The 24,516-nt window shown below is 45.4% G+C and overlaps 2 protein-coding genes across 3 annotated transcripts in view; one reads left to right on the top strand and one right to left on the bottom strand.

Moving 5' to 3' along the window:
* Window positions 1-87: 87 nt before the first annotated feature.
* On the top strand, window positions 88-4,426 carry marveld3 (MARVEL domain containing 3). 2 transcript variants are annotated; one of them, XM_046348467.1, is made up of 4 exons: window positions 88-237; window positions 1,346-1,667; window positions 2,811-2,908; window positions 3,575-4,426. In XM_046348467.1, the coding sequence occupies exons 2-4, from the start codon at window positions 1,369-1,371 to the stop codon at window positions 4,183-4,185; spliced, it is 1,008 nt and encodes a 335-aa protein (XP_046204423.1). In that variant the 5' UTR covers window positions 88-237; window positions 1,346-1,368; the 3' UTR covers window positions 4,186-4,426. The 2 variants fall into 2 exon arrangements, with proteins under 2 accessions (XP_046204423.1, XP_046204422.1); XM_046348466.1 differs by having other exon boundaries at window positions 123-336.
* A 7,335-nt stretch (window positions 4,427-11,761) lies between these two features.
* The window catches only part of LOC124035735 (PH domain leucine-rich repeat-containing protein phosphatase 2-like), a 58,801-nt gene continuing 46,046 nt past the window's right edge, over window positions 11,762-24,516 (bottom strand). Inside the window, exons 15-19 of the mRNA XM_046349351.1 lie at window positions 20,235-20,365; window positions 19,951-20,064; window positions 14,420-14,614; window positions 13,985-14,216; window positions 11,762-13,823 (exon numbers count right to left, since the gene is read on the bottom strand). Of these exons, the coding sequence (XP_046205307.1) occupies window positions 12,579-13,823; window positions 13,985-14,216; window positions 14,420-14,614; window positions 19,951-20,064; window positions 20,235-20,365 (1,917 nt within the window). The 3' untranslated portion in view covers window positions 11,762-12,578. The remainder of the gene's footprint in view (window positions 13,824-13,984; window positions 14,217-14,419; window positions 14,615-19,950; window positions 20,065-20,234; window positions 20,366-24,516) is intronic.

Raw genomic sequence — 24,516 nt, 5'->3', positions numbered from 1 at the left:
AATCTCTGACACCCAAAAACTTCACAATTGAAACACCACTTTTTCCACCGACACTACACACCTTTGTCCCATGCCCTCGGAATGCTGTTTTTGTGGTAGGGGTGGAGTTCTATAGAGCGAACAGGTGAGAGGGAGGAGCTTGGAGACGAAAGACGTCCCAAGATACAGGAAAAGTAAAAGACGTAAAGAATCCAATCATTCGCACAAATTAATCCAGATAAGAACCAGAATTAAGAGGTATTGTTAATTATTCTTTCTTCATTCATCAATTCGTTATCTCAATGTTTGGTTCGCTTCAACACACAGCATACCCGTGACCCTTATCATTCGTCACAGGTAACGTTAACTTGTATGTTTTTAACTTCATCAAACAAATTTTATTCCCTAGTGCCTTCAACCCTCAAATCACAACTTGGTCTCAGAGCATTTTGTATTATTCTGTACGTAAATCCGAAACACACCATTTAGTATGGTATGTATTCATTTGTGGGTGTCCATCACCCATTTCGTATGATATGTTGTGACATTTGGGTTGCTAGACTCTCGCGTTATACTTTCGGTTTTGCCTTAAGTAACCATCTGTCTTATGTAACCATACCAAACGTCATACTAAATGGCGCACCTCAGATTTACTTACAGAATAATACGAAAGGCTCGGAGACCAGATTGATAGTCAGTGTCACCATTTTGTTTGACGTTTTAAACCTTTGTCAAAGTTTTTCAACGTGTATTCAGTTGTGTGCAGAATCATCGCGATATCATTCAGGATGGGTCTGACTGACTCCCATCCTGGCCAGGTTGGAACCATCCAGGGAAAACACGCCCAAAACCTGCCCCGCTTTCATGTGGCTCCTGGATGCATCTCTCTATTGGCTCCAGGCTGCTTCCTCATTCGGGCGGTACTACATCCTGTAGAATGAGGAAATAGTCAGGAGACAATAAAAAGAGAAGCATCCAGGAGCCAATTGACAGAAGGGGTGGGTTTTTGGCAGGTTTCTCCTGGACAGTTTTTGCCTGGTAGTGTAAGAACCACCCAAGACGTGGGTCACAGTCAGACCATATCGGAAGATTCAGGTTACATCTCTTCCCCAGGGCTCCTTACGGAGAGATACCCATTACTGCTGTTAGATTGCCCCCATCTTTACTCTGTAGTCATTTCTGAATCTGAGGAATGCCACGTGGTAACTGTCACTAGTGCCAACAAGCATTGCCACCAATGTTTAGTTGGGCTACATGCACAAATAATAGATTGGGATATTCATCTGATCTCCCTGAGATATCGGTATGACACCTTTACACTAATACTCAATTGATCACGGCAATGTTCATTCGAATACATTTTCAGAGAAGTGGCCAAGAGACCAGACAATGCCAGAGAAAAGCAGATACCAGGAGAGGGATGAGTATGACAAGAGCAGGGAGAGGGACCGCACTCACGACCGAGGAAGCTCCTCACATGAAGAGAGAGACCGGGAAAGGAAAAGAGAGAGAGACCGGCGGAAGAGAGACCAAATGGACGAGAGATACAGGGATGAGAAGGACTCTGGAGCTGACAGGAAGGTCAGAGAGAAGGACAACTCTGGCAGACAGTGGGATACGACACCTCACTCTCACAAGGACGCACCACCTGACCACAGAGGCAGTAGTCAACAAGGACAACAGAGAGCGTAAGAGACCATCTGACTGTCACAGAGTGGCTTCCACAGTTACCATCCTGGGCATTGTTGAGCACATGTTGGTTTTGTTGCTAAACAACTAACCCCTCTATGGGCAGAGAGGTTTGGAACTCTTTCTTATTGGTGATGTCACCAGGCAGGCCAAAACTCCATCCCACCAAAACATTAAAAGGGCATTATCATAATTTTCACAATTTCACATTATTATTCCAACCTCAGTGTGGAAATATACAGTGTACAAAATAATAGGAACACTATTATATTAGGAATACTACTATTATAGAGATTCACCCCCTTTTGCCCTCAAAACAGCCTCAATTCGTCAATGCATGGATTCTAGGTGGTGTCTAAAGCATTCCACCGGGAGGCTGCCCTATGTTGACTGCAATGCTTCCCACAGTTGGGTCAAGTTGGTTGGATGTCCTTTGGGTGGTGGATCATTCTTGATACACACGGGAAACTTTTGAGTGTGAGAAACCCCGCAGCGTTGCAGTTCTTGACACACTCAACCCGGTGCACCTGGCACCTACTACCATACTTAGATCTTACGTATTGCCCATTCTCTCTGAATAGTATACATGCCACAATCCATATCTCAATTGTCTCAAGACTTAAAAATCCATCTTTAACCAGTCTCCTCCCCTTCATCTACACTGACTGAAGTACATTTAACAGATGACATCAATAAGGGATCATAGCTTTCACCTAGTCAGTCTGTCATGGAAAGAGCAGGTGTTCCTACTGTTTATTACACTGTGTATATAAAACACAGGAAAAGTCATCCTTGGGGATATAGTTGTATGATTTATTTAACTTTCCAATCATTGTTTTTTGTTTGGCAGACATTAAAGTGAAAATCTGAGTCTGCATCATTCTGTTACCGTATTATTGACCACATATACTGTACAGCGTGAGAAGTCTCCGGTTTCACTGGTTTGGAATTGACTCCTTGTAATGTCTGTCTGCTTGTGTTTGAATGGCACATTGACTCTTGGGGTGCCCAAAGTAAATATGAACCCCTTGAATACAAAACCTGCTCTCTGCTATGGAGGAGGGTTGTGGTGTGGTGGGTTTCTGTGGTGTAGTATCAATGTACGATTTAGCAGACATCAACTTGTGATTTTGTCTTTGCAGGTATACAGAAGCCTCCACATCTCCCTCTGTGGGGGAATACTATGAGCCACAACACAGACAGGCTCTGTACAACCTCAGATATGCTTTAACAGCCAGAGGCAAGTCATGTTTAAATTAAAGAACAAACAGCAACAACTTACACCTGAAATGTTTTTGTGGGTGAATCTTGTTGGTACGGTGTAGTAGGCGTTGTTCTGTTTGATTGGTCCTGGGATTTAGTCACTCGGAACCAAACAGAACCAAATGGGGAGGGACCTACCTGAATTTGTCCAATATAAACTCGATTTCGGTGGGCATAAATGGTTTCCATTGCAAAATGTTTTGAACTAATAATTACACCCCTGTAGTAGGAATGTAGTTGGGTAGGTTGCGAATGACCTTACCAACCACATGACCACCCTCTCGGAGGGTACAGGGTATTTGAGGGGATTGGTGTTTTGAGTTATAATATCTGTATTACTCAACATTTAGGAGTTTTTGTATTTGGTTTCTTTCTCCAAATTGTTTGTTCATCCATGATGTATGTTTAATTCACACAATGGCATGCTGTATGTTCTATCTCCCTCTGAGGTGAAATTCCCACTGAAATTAACCATCAACCATGTTGGTTGAACTCGGATCAACCTCAATTTAGCTGCATTGTCGCATAATCCTCCCTCTCTTGTGAAACGTATAACTTGACCTTCAACTCAGCTCGATTTCTCCCAGACTCTTACTGTATGATAAGTCATGTATTTAGCTCTTTCTTGATCCGTTCTGTTCAGGTCTATGCCAGATAATGGAGGTCTTTGTAAACCTGCTGATAGTCATCTGCTCAGGAGTGTCCTACAGTAACTCCGGGGGTTACCGGGACCTGGCCAGCCTCGGGGGTCTCTACCAGTACTACTATGGAGGAGCACAGGCTTTCACTGGAGCCGACGCAGACAGGGTCAAGGAGCTGGACAAACTGTTCCACCAGCTCAAGCTACCTCCATACATCTTCAGCATGGCCTGTGGAGGGGCTCTGATGGTTTATGCCTGCATCATTCTGGCTTTCGGGGTTTTGAGAGTGCCTTACCGCTGGCCCCCTGTGCTGCTGGGTGAGGCCCTGGTGAACCTCCTGATCGGCCTGGGCTACATCCCTGCCCTGGCCTTCTACTTCATCAAGCTGCAGGAGACCTACGACAACCCCATCTGTACAGAGAGGGAAGCGCTCTACAAGAGCAAAGGGCATCAGGGCTTTGCGTGTGCACTCAATGGAGCAGACATCGCTGGAGGCCTCTTCGGGGTGCTTGGAGTCATTGTTTTCATCTTCGGAATGGTCTTGGCCATCCGTGCTTTCAGGGCAGTGAGGGAGATGAAGAGACTGAGAGCGATGGAAGATGGTAACTTATAACGGGGTTTGCTCACTCCCCCCCCACTGTGAATAGAGTGGAAAAAATGTAGAGTTGAGGTCAAATTTGGTCAAACAGCTATAAATGCTAGTGTATTTTATATGAACTGTGATTGATAAAAGTTTAACTGTACAAAGAGCAATTTTGTACATTTGTGACTTCAAAAACCGCACTTGTTTTACTAAATGTTACAGATGTGAGACATCTACACTGTCAAACATTGTTCTTTACTAATAAAAATCTTAAACAGATGTATTTCTCTTCCTCATGAACTCTTGCCTAGAATATCTCCATTTTACCTTGTGGAAGAATAGTTATTGTTTGTGGTCTCTTTGGGACTGAAAACATAAATCTGAGCAGAGCAAAGAGAGCAGGGGTGTATTCATTCCGCTGATTCTGTTGCAAAACGCTTCTTAAACGAAAGCGAACGGATCTACCTGAATTGATCCAATAAAACTCTTGTTTTGCTATGTTTTCTTCCATTTGGTTCTGAAACGGTAAACTGTTTCTGTAATGCAGCTCAGAAACACCATGGGTTTGCGTCTGTGGATAGTGTCTGGCCAATGCTATCATCAGAAAGACAATGGGTTTGCGTCTGTGGATAGTGTCTGGCCAATGCTATCATCAGAAAGACAATGGGTTTGCGTCTGTGGATAGTGTCTGGCCAATGCTATCATCAGAAAGACAATGGGTTTGCGTCTGTGGATAGTGTCTGGCCAATGCTCTCATCAGAAAGACAATGGGTTTGCGTCTGTGGATAGTGTCTGGCCAATGCGATCATCAGAAACACCATGGGTTTGCGTCTGTGGATAGTGTCTGGCCAATGCGATCATCAGAAACACCATGGGTTTGCGTCTGGCCAATGCGATCATCAGAAACACCATGGGTTTGCGTCTGTGGATAGTGCCTGGCCAATGCGATCATCAGAAAGACAATGGAGGGGAACAGAAGGTAGGGAAACGATAGAAATGCACCAAGGCCCAGGTTTTTCACAGTATAAATTTTTATTGCTACTTGGCTGAAAGTTAATTAAAAATACAGCTTTTCTGCTCAAAACTAGTCATAGCAGCATCTCAAATGAAATAATAAACCATTGCCCACTGAAAATTTTAAGGAGTACAATTCTGGCTGAAACAGCAAAAATGCTCATGGTTAGTCCTTTCCTAAATGATAAAACAAGGTATCCTCTGAAACTAATTACAACAAATATTTAACAGAATACAAATATTTGTAGCAGTTTTCTACATGCTAAAATATAAACAAAAATATTAGATATGCTCCAGATATTCAAAACAATGCCTTGGCTTACAAACAATGTTAACATTTTGTAGAAAGTAATCACATATATGCACTGTATATATTTTATATTTATATGCATTTATATATGGCATGCTTCAGACATTAAATACACGAATTAGAATCTTAAATAAAAATACCATAATATGCAACGATATACAATAGAATCCCTTTATTCTGGATTCTGTAGTGGAGAAGGACCTATACATTTGCATGAAACAATGTACAAAAATAAACCTCAGCTTCTTGGCATTGAGAGAAAATATTCAAGCATCTCTAGAAAAGAAAGTACAGAAAGGTGAGATCAAACAATGTCTACTTTGGTCACATGTTAAACAATTGAAACGTCCTCAATATCAGATTCTTTCCAGATTCATTCAGTGAAATATAACAGCAACACATGCATACGTTCTCACTCAGACTGCAATGACAAACAGGCAGCATGTTCTCCCTCTGAGAAGAGAAATAAAACACATCATGTGTTTACAGAGAGTGGATTCAACGGAATCAGAAAAGCATTGACACAATAACCTACTTAAATATGCATACCCACACACACACAGCTGTATTTACATAGGATGATGGTGCACTCAGATCATGAACAGTAGTTGATCTCCTCTACTAAATAATTAAAGGGAATACTTTGCCATCAAGGTGATGTCACCTTGATCTGTTACTCTGTGCCCCATCTTACTATAGCCATACGTACGGTATGCATATGTACAGGCACATTTATTCCTCTATCTAGGTTAATGACCTTCTCAATCAATATTGTTTCTAGCTCTTGTTAGTAGCAGTCAACTTTTTGGTTCTTCACAAAAGCAAGGGAGAGTTGACTGTAAACAAAATAGCAAATAATAATTGGCTAAGGATTTGCAGATGCATGTTCTTACATTTGGAATGCATTTTTGGCTGCTAGAACACATAACATGGGTGCATTTGGAACGCACAGAGCTTAGTAGTGTGTTGCTGGTCCTCACTTGGCAAACTAGGGCCCAATTATGGAGCCTCTTGATCAACTTTTCTACATGGACCACTGTGTAGAAAGAGTTGACAGAAGGTGAAAACGCACACGATGGCAGAACACTGCACTTCACCATTCTCACACACATGCATACGCACACACAGACAAGAATGCTCAGTTACTACTCATTTCCATAGTTAAGAAAAAAGGATCCTCCTATTTTCAGGTCAGGTGTGTAACCTGTGAGTAATATAAACAGGTGACACTTTGCATATTTGATGTGAGGGAATTCATGTTCATAATCATCTACATTGTGTAGTGTATTTGAAGTCCAACTTCCTGTTCATTAAGAGGATTATGAGAACTTTGAATTCTCTTGTTCCACCAACCACATCAAAGACAATCACCTCTTCATACTGTTCTTATGTTCTCAACTTAAATGCCATATGAAAATGTCAGATGTGTGCAAGTTCAAATCTGTTTCTTTAGTCTGTCCTGAAATGCTCAGGGTGGAGGGCAAACCCACACCTGTGGTGCGTACATGTACCTGTGTTACCGCCTGAGGCACAGCAGGTGGCTTCCGTTAGCCAACAAAGCAATATTCAAAATGCCTGCTTTCTGCCACTTATCATCCCTAGAAGGAGCCAGGATCTTTCACCCCACAACACCAGCTGCTGTTCCTCTCATGGAAGCAGAATGACTCAATACAAAAAAGCCTTAAGACTTGAACAAGGAAGAACAATACCTATCTTTGTGCTAAAAGACAAACTTGCATCCACCAGAAAAAGCAGTTTTGTAATTCTCTCACACTCCACTTTGAATTATTAGCACTTCTATTGGATACTTTCTCTTAGAGAAGACATGATATGTTTGGCTGACAGAAGCCACAACAACGACAACTCAAGCCCTATGAGTTAATGTGCATTTTTTTTTATAAATATCTCACACAATACTCAAACATCAATCTTTGAATATATTCATCTCCCTATGTACAAAGTGCTTTAAACAGTGTTTGATCCTTTGAAGAGCAGATTTTGGCCGAAGTTGGAACAAAATAAGTGAATAAAACTTACAGTTGAAGTCAGAAGTTTACATACACTTAGGTTGAAGTCATTAAAACTAGTTTTTCAACCACTCCACAAATTTCTTGTTAACAAACTATAGTTTTGGAAAGTCGGTTAGGACATCTGCTTTGTGCATGACAAGTCATTTTCCCAACAATTGTTTACAGACAGATTATTTAACTTATAATTCACTGTATTACAGTTCCAGTGGGTCAGAAGTTTACATATACTAAGTTGATTGTGCCTTTAAACAGCTAGGAAAATTCCAGAAAATGATGTCATGGCTTCAGAAGATCCTGATAGGCTAATTTACAAAATTTGAGTCAATTGGAGGTGTACCCGTGGATGTATTTCAAGTCCTACTTTCAAACTCATTGCCTCTTTGCTTGACATCATGGGAAAATCAAAAGAAATCAGCCAAGACCTCAGAAAAAAACTGTAGACCTCCACAAGTCAGCAAAGGACCTTGTGAAGATGCTGGAGGAAATGGGTACAAAAGTATCTATATCCACAGTTAAACGAGTCCTATATCGACATAACATGAAAGGCCGCTCAGCAAGGAAGAAGCCACTGCTCCAAAACCGCCATAAAAAATCCAGACTACGGTTTGCAACTGCACATGGGGACAAAGATCGTACTTTTTGGAGAAATGTCCTCTGGTCTGATGAAACAAAAATAGACCTGTTTGGCCATAATGACCATTGTTACGTTTGGAGGAAAAAGGGGGAGACTTGCAAGCCGGAGAACACCATCCCAAACGTGAAACACGGGGTGACAGCATCATGTTGTGGGGGTGCTTTGCTGCAGGATGGACTGGTGCACTTCACAAAGTAGGCCATCACAAAGCACTGACCTCAATCCCATAGAACATTTGTAGGCAGAACTGAAAAAGCGTGTGGGAACATGGGGCCTACAAACCTGACTCAGTTACACCAGCTCTGTCAGGAGGAATGGGCCAAAATTCACCCAACTTATTGAGGGAAGGTTGTGGAAGGTTACCTGAAACATTTGACCCAAGTTAAACAATTTAAAGGCAATGTTACCAAAAACTAATTGAGTGTATGCAAACTTCTAAACCACTGGGAATGTGATGAATGAAATAAAAGTTGAAAGAAATCATTCTCTACTATTATTCTGACATTTCACATTCTTAAAATAAAGTGGTTATCCGAACTGACCTAACTAAGACAGGGAATTTTTACTACGATTAAATGTTAGGAATTGTGAAAAACTGAGTTGAAATGTATTTGGCTAAGGTGTATGTAAACTTCCAACTTCAATTGTATGTAATACATCTCATATTATAAGCAAGCAGGCTTTAGAAAGGCAAATTCACCAATCAATCCAGTCTTGAACGTTAAGGATGAAGTAAGTAGCCATTTCGAAGCAGTTGTGAGGTTTTTGAGCATCTAAAATACTGCCAATTCTACTAAACCTTTAGAATCCACCCCTCTGGTCCCAATCCTTGTTCTACTAGCTTGAAACGTTACATTGCTCCCTCTGCAATTTGGAGAAAATAATGCAAAATATTGCCGTGTTATATGCTCCTGACCTTGCCACGTAAGGTCAAAGGGCAAAACCAGCTCCGCTAAAGGAAATAAAACCAACAGAAAAAGACAGTCACCATCATCATTAGGACTAGCAGTGCTGCAATTAAGGCTATGAACAAGCATAGAGTGGGTTGTAGCTAGCTAAGCAGCTATGGTAAGTATTACAACCATGCCACTAGCCTTCTCACAGTGGCATCTAGGAACACATCCCAGTCATTCTCTTGTCAGACCACAAGCCCTCTCTTACTAAGTCAGAAAGTTGTCCTCTCTAAAAATGGGTTAGGCAGTTTGGCACAAAGGGGAAGGGTGGTAGATTTTGGTCTGCAGCTTTGTTATATCAATGATGAGTCAATTAGTGGTATACTATCCTCTAACATTGCAACTTAAAGTACAACTTTATAGAAATGTCATATTCACAGTCAACTGACCCATATTATGCAGATGCCTTTATTCAAAGCAATGTCCATGACGGGCATATTTCACAATGTCTGTGCTAGATAAAAGTCAGGGCCACTCCATACCTTAGCAACACTAAAACCATTAGCAAATGCCCCAAATTAAGTCTGAACTCAAATTCTGATGCAAAACGAATGGCTTACACTCAATACTTTAGTTTTTTCACTCTTCTTGGGACACAAAAGTGCTTTGCTCATTTTTGCTAAAATTCCACATAAACGTAATCTGATAAACCCGTTTTCCTCATTGGTTGGATGGTATTAACCAATGGTCCTCTGACAGCTTAGAAACATATGGAACAGACAAAGGCTTGTCTCCACACTGTGAAAGAAGAGTAAGAGAACATCCCCCTCAGCATTAGGTCAGGTGTCCTTACATTCCTCTTGAAACATTGTTCCTTCACAATACCCCATCCAGTCATCCACCCACCTGTTGAAATGGTTTGGTGTTGCCACTCATGTGAGCTTCACACCACCCCTCTTACTCAAACCAGCCCTTATTGTCGCCAAGACAACAATGAGCTTTTCTGTCCTGCCAACAAAAACACACTGTGCTTGTTCTGAATCTGTTATACAGTAGGTGGTAGCGGTGGTAGAGTACACTGGTGATATTCACTGATATAGAACTAACATTTGAGGCAATTCATAGTTATCACCACCAGATATCCCACAAACCCCTATTGAATCTGTCAGTAGATCTATGAGAATGAAATATCTAATTATTTCAATTATTTTTAGTCTTTCTCTCGCCAGTCACTGACTTAAAATGAAGAGCATCAACCAGCTATATCTATAGGCTCCAAATGAATTATGCAAACTGCATGATTAAAATAGACTTTCACAACATGCATACTTTTCATATACATGTCAAATAATATACCATGTTACATCCTCATTTTAGTACACTAAACATGGATATTTTGTTCAGTTGACTGAAGCTAATGGAATGATGGGAACAGAATGATTCTCAAACCTTAAAAAACACTTTCGATATGTTGGTCACTGGAGAGATTTTGCACAATTTCCTGGGTACAACAAGCATGAAACTAGAAAAACGAAAGAAAAAGGGGCTACACATCTCACAGTATCTGGACTCCTTAAATGATGGCACCCGAATAATGTGAAGAACATGTTTTTTCACCCATCACTTGTAATGATTACTGTACAGGATCTGGTGTGCATTGTAGCGTCTTTGAGATATGAACACCGTGAACAATTGTTTCATCTTCATTGTCACCACTCATGTTGCCCATTAAACATAATTAATATAATGACTTTTTCTGTTAAAATTTGTTGACCATGCACTGTCACGGATACAGTGTTACAATAATGGTTTTGAAGCAGTATGCCATATTGGTTCTGTACAGGTGAGCAATGCACTGTTATGTTATTTTGCATTTGCCTTTTTATGAGAGCTTGATGCTACTTTTGAATGTTATTTTCTGTATTATTCCTCCCAGCAAGGCTTCAATAGTTTCCAAATGGATACGCATCCTGATGCTGGGACTAGGCCAAGCTGGCCTTGTGATTACACCACTATGTGGTTCTGCACTACACTGCTCAGACTAAATGTGTATATAGATACTAACTGTATTTCCCATATAGAGGATTATGGTGTTGATAGAAAGGGTCACTTCTTAGTTTTTTTAGTAAATAAAAATTAGATTCATTTTTTTTAATCGCCTGCTGTTATGTTCCTACCTGCCTCTAACAATCACAGTCTGAATCCTTGTGCCACAGAGTAAGGCCAGTCAGCCCAGTTTCCTGTCCTGCCAGCCATTGTGCAGTCAACAGGTTAGAGAGGGAGATAAAGTAGGATATATATACAGACAGACAGACAGACAGACAGACAGACAGACAGACAGACAGACAGACAGACAGACAGACAGACAGACAGACAGACAGACAGACAGACAGACAGACAGACAGACAGACAGACAGACAGACAGACAGACAGACAGACAGACAGACAGACAGACAGACAGACAGACAGACAGACAGACAGACAGACAGACAGACAGACAGACAGACAGACAGACAGACAGACAGACAGACAGACAGACAGACAGACAGACAGACAGACAGACAGACAGACAGACAGACAGACAGACAGACAGACAGACAGACAGACAGACAGACAGACAGACAGACAGACAGACAGACAGACAGACAGACAGACAGACAGACAGACAGACAGACAGACAGACAGACAGACAGACAGACAGACAGACAGACAGACAGACAGACAGACAGACAGACAGACAGACAGACAGACAGACAGACAGACAGACAGACAGACAGACAGACAGACAGACAGACAGACAGACAGACAGACAGACAGAAAGAGAGAGCGCGAGAAGTGGCTGTACCATTGGTGGCCCCTGGAGGACGCTGTCACACAGTGATGTCCTATTCCAGGGTTAATACTGATGTGTGTCCCCTCCCCCCTCCATACACACACAGGCAAGGAGGCAGGGACATCTGGGGCTGAGTCATCTACAGTAGGCACTTTTTCACCTTTTGGTCACAGGACTTGTCCCTGGGATCTTGGAGCCCCTGCAGCCCCCAGCAATGGAATGATAACACACTCAAATGGATTATTCTACCATTTCACTATTTGACCTTCCTTCCAAGTAAAGGGAAACGTTGCAAACAAGTTCTGCAGTCTAAAACACATGAGGTATTCTAGTTCAGGCTGGGGTATTTTGGCCTCCGGTGGCCCCCTTCTTTTCACAACCTATTTTCATGGTTGGTGACTTCAGTGCCTGTTCAGCTCTGATACTCAGACAGTTCCACCAGGTTCTTCAGACAGTTCGCTAAGTACCTCTCTACGTCTAACGTGACGTAACGCATTCATGTGTGAACAGTCAAGGCCCCACATGTCCATCTGGTCTTCATAACAGAGCTGAATGGAATCTTGAACTGGAATATCCCACCTGTGCCAGAGAGACCTCCTCTGCCCCCCCTGGTATGGCACTGTCACAGGACTACCACAGGGTGGCGCTGTGCTCTGGCCCCCTCTAGAGGGCAGTATCATAGACTTCCTGCTGTAGGGCAGGGATAGGGTTAGGGGCGAGGTCCCGCTGGGGCAGCATGGGAGCAGGGGGGTGGGGGTGGTCCCACACAGGGTCTCTGATGGAGGGGGGGTGTGAAAGGGGGTGGAGGTCCTGGGACCATAGGGCTCTGGCCCCTCAGCTGTTCCCTAACATCATGCTCTAGACTGGGAGGCACTACCAGCTGGTCCTCGGGGTCCTGCTGGGCAGGGGCAGTGAAGTAACCCGACTTCTTCTTTGGGGCTTCCAGGGCTACCTCGATGAGGTTGTGGCTATCTTCCGGGGCCACCACGGAGCCATTGGAAAGCTTCTTCCCAAAGAGGCTGGAGGTGGAGGGGGACTTCTTTAGGTCGGAGATCTCTCTGCCACACACAGCCAGCAGGCAGCCATTAGTGGCTGACACCACCACGCTGTTCTGACGACGCATCTTTCCGTTGGGGTAGTCTGAGCGTGTCTTGTCCAGGTTGTGGTCCTTTGGGCTCGCGGCTGGCCCAGAACGGATCTGGAAAGCACAGCAGTGGATGTCCACCTCCACCTCCAGCTTGCTCCCATTGGAGATGACCCCCTCTAGTGGAGCCTCGTCATCACTGTCCAGCCCGTTGTCAGACTGGTTACTGGAGAAGGTGGCACAGGAGGGCTGGCGCTGGAACAGGACAGGGTGGGGCCCCCCTACTCCAGCTGAGCCGGGTCCCGCGGGGGCACAGAGCGTGGCTGCAGGGTGGAGACTACAGCGCCTCTCAGGTCGGACTGTGGGGCCAGAGGGGTGCTCGTCAGAGGCCGTGGAGCCCGCCTCACTCCCCACCTCCGAGGCCGAAGTCTCGCTGTTGAACTCTGAAGCGATGCCACTGCTGGAGGATGGCGTGGCCTGCTCCCCTGGGGGAGCACTGACGGGGAGGGGTGTTGGAGGGGGTCCCCGGGGTTCAGTACCAGTACTGGCGTGAGGGGGCTCACAGGTACAGCTGTCCTCCCCGATGTGCAGGGACACCACCACCGCCCCCACATTGTCCCGGCAGCCGTAGCTCTGGGCCAGCGTGCAGAGCTTCTTGGCAGCTGCGCGGGGGTCCCTCACGGCCTGCACGGTGCACACAGCCTCCTGGTAGGACACCCTCTCAAACAGCGCCCGGTTCCCCAGGATCAGGAACTCATCTTGGGAACACAGGGGCTCAGTGCGCACCCAGGGCTTGGGCAGCACCCAGGGAGACAGATAAGAGCATCCCAGCAGGCGAGAGCAGCATGTCACTCCACTCACTTTGTTATCCTACAACACAATAACACAGGAGGGGACTCTGCACTTTGAATACAAATGAATACCTCGGAGCATAAGGCATCACATCAAACGTTAACTAACAAGTAGATCTTAATGAACACAAAGGCCCTCACAAAAACGTGCATTCACACACGCCTGACTCCCAACAGTACCTCAGTGATGATCGCCTTGCTGAGTTTGACCCTGTCCATCTCTTCGGTGCTCTGCTCCAGGCTGAAGACCTTGGAGAGGGGCAGGGGCTGGCCGTCTCGACACAGCACCGCCTGGCAGCTGCCCACGTTAGCCACCGTCAGGCTGAAGTAGCTGCCCAGCTCCGACGGCTCGTGGTGGATGTAGCAGAGCAGGGCAGATGCACCCAGCTTCTGACCAGCCATGCCCAGTTTCCTGCATCATACAACATACATCACAGAATGCAACTATCAGCACATGCCCTGCAATTAGCTAGCTTCTTTGTTAAACATTCAAAGTAGACCGTTATGAATATTCATTATGTTGTTATTTGCATTTGTTAGTTCCTAGCTAATGCAGTTGTATTACAGTAATACAAGCAGAATGGGTGTATGTCTGTGTATGCATGATGCTCATACCTGTGTGAGGTGAGGAAGGTGTTGCTCATGTACACACTGTCCACACTGGAATGCAGCAGCTCCTCCGACAGCACATCTCCCATGGTGCACTGCAACAGACGAGGAACTTCCTCATTGCGGTCTCCGTCGAAGACGCCATAGGCCGCCTCAACACTATCCCCAAAGCGGTCCACTGCCAGCACAGACACACACAATCTGTCCCCAAGGAAGAGAAGATACTGTTAGTATTGATATAAGATTAACACAAAAAGTGGAAAAAGTGGAAACAAAAAGTGGAAACAAAATGTGGTTACATTTTCTGTGTGTAAATCCCATGTTTCCAAGATGGCGTAGCAGTAAGTCGTCCTGTCGTGTCGTGTCCCTTGTATATATCGTTTCTTTTTCGTTTTTACATATTTTTCTTCGCACATCTCTTTAAAAACACTTTGCTAAACCTAAGCTTCCAAATACTCTCCTGCAACCCGCCTCCCCCAATGTAGCTATTTTTCCTAAAGTATTTATATTTACTTCGGAACCGGAACCCCTCAACTGAAGCTAGCCAGCTAACCACCAGCTATGCTAGCGGTCTTCAGCTAACCAGTCATCAGCTAACCTTTAGCTCGGAAAGCTCTCGCCAGTTCGAACAACGCGACTCTAACCAGAGCATAACGGACCTATTTATTTTTCATCCCCGGATTCCCACCGCAAACGGAACATTTTTCAGCTGGATCTTCACAACTAGCTATCTAGCTAAACCGCAACCCCAGATGATTAATCCAGGCTAGTGTTTCCACCCACTTAGCTTGAAGCTAGCCCAGCCAGAGCACCTGTGCTACCACCGTAGCATACTCCTGGGCTACAATACCCGGGCCCACGGTCTATCGATGTCACCGCATGAAGAGGAATAAACAGACTCACCCCATCGCGACGTCCCCCAAAGGCTAACTCTCTAGCCCTTGCTATCTCCTTGCTTGCTAATTCGGCCTGCTAACTGCTACCTTGTTTAGCCCCGGCCTACAAATTGTTAGCTTGTTAGCACAGGCCTGCTAACCGTCTGAATCACCGCGTCCCAAACACTCACTGGACCCATATTTACTTTCTATCTCTTTTCGATTTTTTATTTGTTTATACCTTCCGGAAACCTGCCTCACCCAATGTGATACGGAATCACTATTATTTTTATAACACACTCAAGAACCTCCAGAAGCTAACCAGCTAACTAGCTACAAGCTATTTAGTCATTGTTAGTTTTTTAAAACCTGGATAACACTCGCCAGTCCAGCTTCCCTGCCCCATCCACCGCTGCCCCCTGGACACTGATCTCTTGGCTACATAGCTGATACACGCTGGACTGTCCATTAATCATGGTACTCCATTCTGCTTGTTTGTTTTATCTGTCGGCCCCGTTGCCTAGTCAACGCCATTTTACCTGCTGTTGTTGTGCTAGCTGATTAGCTGTTGTTGTCTCACCTACTGTTTTAGCTAGCTTCCCAATTCAACACCTGTGATTACTGTACGCCTCGCTGTATGTCTCTCTCAAATGTCAATATGCCTTGTATACTGTTGTTCAGGTTAGTTATCATTGTTTTTGTTCACAATGGAGCCCCTAGTTCCACTCTTCATACCCCTGATATCTCCTTTGTCCCACCTCCCACACATGCGGGGACCTCACCCATTACAACCAACATGTCCAGAGATACAACCTCTCTCATCATCACCCAGTGCCTGGGCTTACCTCCGCTGTACCCGCACCCCACCATACCCCTGTCTGCGCATTATGCCCTGAATATATTCTACCATGCCCAGAAACCTGCTCCTCTTATTCTCTGTCCCCAACGCTCTAGGCGACCAGTTTTGATAGCCTTTAGCCGCACCCTCATACTACTCCTTCTCTGTTCCGCGGGTGATGTGGAGGTAAACCCAGGCCCTGCATGTCCCCAGGCACCCTCATTTGTTGACTTCTGTGATCGAAAAAGCCTTGGTTTCATGCATGTCAACATCAGAAGCCACCTCCCTAAGTTTGTTTTACTCACTGCTTTAGCACACTCTGCTAACCCTGATGTCCTTGCCGTGTCTGAATCCTGGCTTAGGAAGGCCACCAAAAATTCAGAGATTTCCATACCCAACTATAACATCTTCCGTCAAGATAGAACTGCCAAAGGGGGAGGAGTTGCAGTCTACTGCAGAGATAGCCTGCAAAGTAATGTCATACTTTCCAGGTCCATACCCAAACAGTTCGAACTACTAATTTTGAAAATTACTCTCTCCAGAAATAAGTCTCTCACTGTTGCCGCCTGCTACCGACCCCCTCAGCTCCCAGCTGTGCCCTGGACACCATTTGTGAATTGATCGCCCACCATGCACCCAGGCAGTCCTACAATCTAAGCTAGATGCCCTCAATCTCACACAAATCATCAAGGAACCCACCAGGTACAACCCTAACTCTGTAAACAAGGGCACCCTCATAGACGTCATCCTGACCAACTGGCCCTCCAAATACACCATCCGCTGTCTTCAACCAGGATCTCAGCGATCACTGCCTCATTGCCTGTATCCGCTACCGAGCCGCAGTCAAACGACCACCCCTCATCACTGTCAAACGCTCCCTAAAACACTTCTGTGAGCAGGCCTTTCTAATCCAATTTGTAAGTCGCTCTGGATAAGAGCGTCTGCTAAATGACTTAAATGTAAATGTAAATGTAATCGACCTGGCCCGGGTATCCTGGAAGGACATTGACCTCATCCCGTCAGTTGAGGATGCCTGGTCATTCTTTAAAAGTAACTTCCTCACCATTTGAGGCTAGGTAACACGGTCACCACCGATAAACCCATGATTACCGAAAACTTCAATAAGCATATCTCAACGGCTGGCCATGCATTCCGCATGGCTACTCCAACTCGGCCAACAGCTCCACCCCCCTGCAGCTCCTCGCCCAAGCCTCTTCAGGTTCTCCTTTACCCAAATCCAGATAGCAGATGTTCTGAAAGAGCTGCAAAACCTGGACCCGTACAAATCAGCTGGGCTTGACAATCTGGACCCTCTATTTCCCTCTGTTCAACCTCTCTTTCATATCGTCTGAGATCCCGAAGGATTGGAATGCTGCCGCAGTCATCCCCTCTTCAAAGGGGGAGACACCCTGGACCCAAACTGTTACAGACCTGTATTCATCCTGCCCTGCCTATCTAAGGTCTTCGAAAGCCAAGTCAACAAACAGGTCACTGACCATCTTGAATCCCACCGTACCTTCTCCGCTGTGCAATCTGGTTTCCGAGCCGGTCACGGGTGCACCTCAAGGTACTAAACGATATCATAACCGCCATCGATAAAAGACAGTACTGTGCAGCAGTCTTCATCGACCTTGCCAAGGCTTTCGACTCTGTCAATCACCATATTTTTATCGGCGGACTCAGTAGCCTCGGTCTTTCGGATGACTACCTTGCCTGGTTCACCAATTACTTTGCAGACAGAGTTCAGTGTGTCAAAACGGAGGGCATGCTGTCCGGTCCTCTGGCAGTCTCTATGGGGGTGCCCACATGGTTCAATTCTCGGGCCGACTCTTTTCTCTGTATATATCAATGATGTTGCTCTTGCTGCGGGCGATTCCCTGATCCACCTCTACGCAGACGACACCATTCTATATACTTTCGGCCCGTCATTGGACACTGTGCTATCTAACCTCCAAACGAGCTTCAATGCCATACAACACTCCTTCCGTGGCCTCCAACTGCTCTTAAATGCTAGTAAAACCAAATGCATGCTTTTCAACCGATCGCTGCCTGCACCCGCATGCCCGACTAGCATCACCACCCTGGATGGTTCCGACTTTGAATATGTGGACATCTATAAGTATCTAGGTGTCTGGCTAGACTGCAAACTCTCCTTCCAGACTCATATCAAACATCTCCAATCGAAAATCAAATCAACAGTTGGCTTTCTATTCCGCAACAAAGCCTCCTTCACTCACGCCGCCAAGCTTACCCTAGTAAAACTGACTATCCTACCGATCCTCGACTTCGGCGATGTCATCTACAAAATGGCTTCCAACACTCTACTCAGCAAACTGGATGCAGTTTATCACAGTGCCATCCGTTTTGTCACTAAAGCACCTTATACCACCCACCACTGCGACTTGTATGCTCTAGTCGGCTGGCCCTCAGTACATATTCGTCGCCAGACCCACTGGCTCCAGGTCATCTACAAGTCCATGCTAGGTAAAGCTCCGCCTTATCTCAGTTCACTGGTCACGATGGCAACACCCATCCGTAGCACGCGCTCCAGCAGGTGTATCTCACTGATCATCCCTAAAGCCAACACCTCATTTGGCCACCTTTCGTTCCAGTACTCTGCTGCCTGTGACTGGAACGAATTGCAAAAATCGCTGAAGTTGGAGACTTATCTCCCTCACCAACTTCAAACATCAGCTATCTGAGCAGCTAACCGATCGCTGCAGCTGTACATAGTCTATTGGTAAATAGCCCACCCATTTTCACCTACCTCATCCCCATACTGTTTTTATTCATTTACTTTTCTGCTCTTTTGCACACCAATATCTCTACCTGTACATGACCATCTGATCATTTATCACTCCAGTGTTAATCTGCAAAATTGTAATTATTCGCCTACCTCCTTATGCCTTTTGCACACATTGTATATAGACCCCTTTTTTTCTACTGTGTTATTGACTTGTTAATTGTTTACTCCATGTGTAACTCTGTGTTGTCTGTTCACACTGCTATGCTTTATCTTGGCCAGGTCGCAGTTGCAAATGAGAACTTGTTCTCAACTAGCCTACCTGGTTAAATAAAGGTGAAATATATATATATTTTAAAATTTAATTATACAATCTTGCTCATAAACTTAGAATCTTCCTCAAATTCAAGCCAAACAGGAATAACTCATCCATACTTGAACACAGTGAAACAGAGCCCTATTCCTACAGAGGCAGCAGAGGCTCATCCAGACATGGCCCCCTGTGACACTGTGGTGGTCATGACCCTGTGAGGCCCTGTTAGGACACGAGCCAGGCAAACTGGGCCCCCATCAATGATGCAGGGGACACTGCTTTATACCCATTGTATCCACAGGAAGTATTAGGCTTCCCCACCTTCCCTACTATTAAACAAGATCCAGTGCCCAGGGGCCTAGATGCCAGGCCCAACAGACGTTCACCCAGGCAGTGGAAGCTGTGCTGGGGCTGTACAGTCAGATAACTAAGTAACTCCTCCATAGATGCATATTATAGCCCCGGGTAGGGTTTAAAATAGGATGCCAGCCAAGAGGCAGAGCAGAAAAGAAACGGGCTGATATGGACTATGAGAAGCACATCCTCTTCTCAGACCATTTAATGTAGTGCTGCTCACAGCGATTCCCTGAAAGAGGAAATGCTCCTTAAAGGCGCTCGCTAAAACCACACGTGATCTCATAATCCCATTTATAGCCTCTCATCAGATTGTCATAAATTAGGGCTTCCCTCACATACACGCTCACTCACTGTCTCAAATTAACTCTCTCTCCCTCAGCCCTCCTCCCTCCCTCCCTCCCTTCGGCTCACTTGTTCCTCTGCCCGCTCATCTCAGAGTAGCCGTGGTCCCACAGGGTGGAGGAGCCCAGGGAGTCCCCGGTGGCCATGGCTGGCTTCTGATCCAGCTTCAGGGTGGTGATGTGACTGAGGAGAGAGAGAGACAAAGAGATGGGGGCATTACCTCACCATGCACTGGGCTGAACCATGATTCACGCTGTAGCACAAGAATATAATTTATCGCATAGCTTATCCAAGTACACCAGCGGCCTGATACTTTTTTTGTGCGGCGTGACACGGTAGTCTCTGTGTGTCACCTGAACAGGTTGAGTGTTTTGTGCTCCAGCAAGAGGCTGCAGTTGCCAGTCAGGTCTAGTTCGTGCAGGGTGGCCGTTAGAGAGTCTGGCAGTAAGATCTCAGTCAGCTCATTACAGCTCAAGTCCACCAGCTACACACACACACCACACACACACACACACACACACACACACACACACACACACACACACACACACACACACACACACACACACACACACACACACACACACACACACACACACACACACACACACACACACACACAGGGTGGAGGGAGAAGATAACACACACACTGTTATACATTAAAACATTGTAATAAAGACATATACACATCTAAAAGACATATGCATAAACAAAACACAAATTAAGGCTGACCCCATTTAGTCGACTGGTTGATTGTTTGGTCGATAGCCTGTTGGTTGACCGAGATTTCTTTAGTCGAGGAGTGCACAAGACACCTGTCTGATTCGTGCCTGTCTCAGTGGACTAATCCATTGCAGATGCCACGGGGAGGGCACAGTCCATCACTCTAAGACGTGAGATACTGAAATTGTATGTGGTTAGATTATGTAAAAAATAATACAACACTAGTAAGTCTAGTATTATTTTATAACAAATGCACTTTCTCCCGCATTGGATACGGTCGCTGTCCGCGATTCTGAAACATAACCTTCAGTGCGCCGTAGAATTGACGCCTTTCCCTATGTTGCATAATAGCAAAGTTAACCTGCATATTGGGATTGAAAACAATGTGGTGGAGCCAGCGGAAACAGATCTTGACTAATTGTCTAAAAACAAATGAGGAGAGAGGAAACGCCAACTTAACTGTCAAATATGCCTGGCTTTATAAATCATCCATATATATCTACAGAAATAAGACAGATCCTGCTCCTGTTGGCTGTTTGAGTGATTATTTAATGATTCCCTGAGCACCAAGCCTCATGCAACAGCAAAATGTCAGATAAAGCAATTTCACAGATTCGACTGTTTTTAATCTTTCCTATGCTGTAATTTAAGCTTTACATTTTTTGGGGGGGGTTAGTACAGACTGGTATTACTTATAATGTATTTAGTGTTGTTTACACTGTTCCAAACAGGCAGAAAAATGATATTGTAATCTAACAGCACCTGTTTGTCACACATAATATGTACCCAGCTCTCACTCCTGTAGCCTCCTTTTCCTTGATCTCCTTACTGTTATTATTACAATTATTATTATAATAATCATTATATTAATAAGTAGTGTCATTATCATTAGTGGTCTTGCAAAAGAGCGTGTCCTGTTTAGTCTTAATACCATAACTTACTAAGGCCTATATTTCAATATATAGGCTACTGTATCAATCAATCATCCATTCGTTCATGCCATCACACAGCAAATAAGACATTGATGCTCTGAAATGCAATCAAGCATTTTTGTTTAAAAATGAAATAACAAAGGGAGCGGTGAATAATTAGCCTCAACGATAAATAAACTGCAATTCACAAATGCATGCAACTGTTTTTAGTCTGCTGTAATAAAGACGTTATATATTTATTTATTTATTTTCATTAGAACAGACCTTGGTACACATATTTAGTGTATTTTACACTATTTCAAATTATAATATTATAATCTATAATCTATTATAAACGTCTACCGAATAGACTCACAACCCGGTCGCATTCACAGGTAGTATCACATTTTCATTTCATTTCATTACAGTACAACGGTTTGATTTGTTTGATCGTAGCTAGCTACATAGCTAGCTACATAGCCGTCTTTGTATCAAAGATAATTGTGTAGTCTAGAGCGATTTTCTAGGTTAGCTAGCCAGCTATTGTCGTTCTTTTAACGCAACGTAACGTAAACAACACTGCTAGCTAGTCAGCTAGCCCCCGAATAGCAGCACTGTCGAAACTATTACACTCAACGGAACGACTTGATTAGTGTAGTGTCAACAACGCACCCACTGCCAGCTAGCCTACTTCAACAGTACTGTATCATTTTAATCATTTTAGTCAATAAGATTCTTGCTACTTAAGCTTAACTTTCTGAACATTCGAGACGTGTAGTCCACTTGTCATTCCAATCTCCTTTGCATTAGCGTAGCCTCTTCTGTAGCCTGTCAACTATGTGTCTGTCTATCCCTGTTCTCTCCTCTCTGCACAGACCATACAAACGCTCCACACCGCGTGGCCGCGGCCACCCTAATCTGGTGGTCCCAGCGCGCACGACCCACGTGGAGTTCCAGGTCTCCGGTAGCCTCTGGAACTGCCGATCTGCGGCCAACAAGGCAGAGTTCATCTCAGCCTATGCCTCCCTCCAGTCCCTCGACTTCTTGGCACTGACGGAAACATGGATCACCACAGACAACACTGCTACTCCTACTGCTCTCTCTTCGTCCGCCCACGTGTTCTCACACACCCCGAGAGCTTCTGGTCAGCGGGGTGGTGGCGCCGGGATCCTCATCTCTCCCAAGTGGTCATTCTCTCTTTCTCCCCTTACCCATCTGTCTATCGCCTCCTTTGAATTCCATGCTGTCACAGTTACCAGCCCTTTCAAGCTTAACATCCTCATCATTTATCGCCCTCCAGGTTCCCTCGGAGAGTTCATCAATGAGCTTGATGCTTTGATAAGCTCCTTTCCTGAGGACGGCTCACCTCTCACAGTTCTGGGCGACTTTAACCTCCCCACGTCTACCTTTGACTCATTCCTCTCTGCCTCCTTCTTTCCACTCCTCTCCTCTTTTGACCTCACCCTCTCACCTTCCCCCCCTACTCACAAGGCAGGCAATACGCTCGACCTCATCTTTACTAGATGCTGTTCTTCCACTAACCTCATTGCAACTCCCCTCCAAGTCTCCGACCACTACCTTGTATCCTTTTCCCTCTCGCTCTCATCCAACACCTCCCACACTGCCCCTACTCGGATGGTATCGCGCCGTCCCAACCTTCGCTCTCTCTCCCCCGCTACTCTCTCCTCTTCCATCCTATCATCTCTTCCCTCTGCTCAAACCTTCTCCAACCTATCTCCTGATTCTGCCTCCTCAACCATCCTCTCCTCCCTCTCTGCATCCTTTGACTCTCTATGTCCCCTATCCTCCAGGCCGGCTCGGTCCTCCCCTCCCGCTCCGTGGCTCGATGACTCATTGCGAGCTCACAGAACAGGGCTCCGGGCAGCCGAGCGGAAATGGAGGAGAACTCGCCTCCCTGCGGACCTGGCATCCTTTCACTCCCTCCTCTCTACATTTTCCTCCTCTGTCTCTGCTGCTAAAGCCACTTTCTACCACTCTAAATTCCAAGCATCTGCCTCTAACCCTAGGAAGCTCTTTGCCACCTTCTCCTCCCTCCTGAATCCCCCCTCCTCCCTCTCTGCAGATGACTTCGTCAACCATTTTGAAAAGAAGGTCGACGACATCCGATCCTCGTTTGCTAAGTCAAACGACACCGCTGGTTCTGCTCACACTGCCCTACCCTGTGCTCTGACCTCTTTCTCCCTCTCTCTCCAGATGAAATCTCGCGTCTTGTGACGGCCGGCCGGCCGCCCAACAACCTGCCCGCTTGACCCTATCGCCTCCTCTCTTCTCCAGACCATTTCCGGAGACCTTCTCCCTTACCTCACCTCGCTCATCAACTCATCCCTGACCGCTGGCTACGTCCCTTCCGTCTTCAAGAGAGCGAGAGTTGCACCCCTTCTGAAAAAACCTACACTCGATCCCTCCGATGTCAACAATTACAGACCAGTATCCCTTCTTTCTTTTCTCTCCAAAACTCTTGAACGTGCCGTCCTTGGCCAGCTCTCCCGCTATCTCTCTCTGAATGACCTTCTTGATCCAAATCAGTCAGGTTTCAAGACTAGTCATTCAACTGAGACTGCTCTCCTCTGTATCACGGAGGCGCTCCGCACTGCTAAAGCTAACTCTCTCTCCTCTGCTCTCATCCTTCTAGATCTATCGGCTGCCTTCGATACTGTGAACCATCAGATCCTCCTCTCCACCCTCTCCGAGTTGGGCATCTCCGGCGCGGCCCACGCTTGGATTGCGTCCTACCTGACAGGTCGCTCCTACCAGGTGGCGTGGCGAGAATCTCTGTCTCCTCACCACGCGCTCTCACCACTGGTGTCCCCCAGGGCTCTGTTCTAGGCCCTCTCCTATTCTCGCTATACACCAAGTCACTTGGCTCTGTCATAACCTCACATGGTCTCTCCTATCATTGCTATGCAGACGACACACAATTAATCTTCTCCTTTCCCCCTTCTGATGACCAGGTGGCGAATCGCATCTCTGCATGTCTGGC

The sequence above is a fragment of the Oncorhynchus gorbuscha genome, linkage group LG05 (genome assembly GCF_021184085.1).
Source record: "Oncorhynchus gorbuscha isolate QuinsamMale2020 ecotype Even-year linkage group LG05, OgorEven_v1.0, whole genome shotgun sequence".
Classification (NCBI taxonomy): domain Eukaryota; kingdom Metazoa; phylum Chordata; class Actinopteri; order Salmoniformes; family Salmonidae; genus Oncorhynchus; species Oncorhynchus gorbuscha.
The sequence above is the reverse complement of the archived record's forward strand: the minus strand, read 5'-3'. Positions and strand labels throughout refer to the sequence as shown.

Coding starts and splice junctions, on each gene's coding strand:
- marveld3 (XM_046348467.1), top strand. CDS start 1,369: ATGCCAGAGAAAAGCAGATACCAGGAGAGGGATGAGTATGACAAGAGC. Junction 1,668..2,810: donor CAACAAGGACAACAGAGAGC/GTAAGAGACCAT, acceptor TTGTCTTTGCAG/GTATACAGAAGCCTCCACAT. Junction 2,909..3,574: donor ATATGCTTTAACAGCCAGAG/GCAAGTCATGTT, acceptor CGTTCTGTTCAG/GTCTATGCCAGATAATGGAG.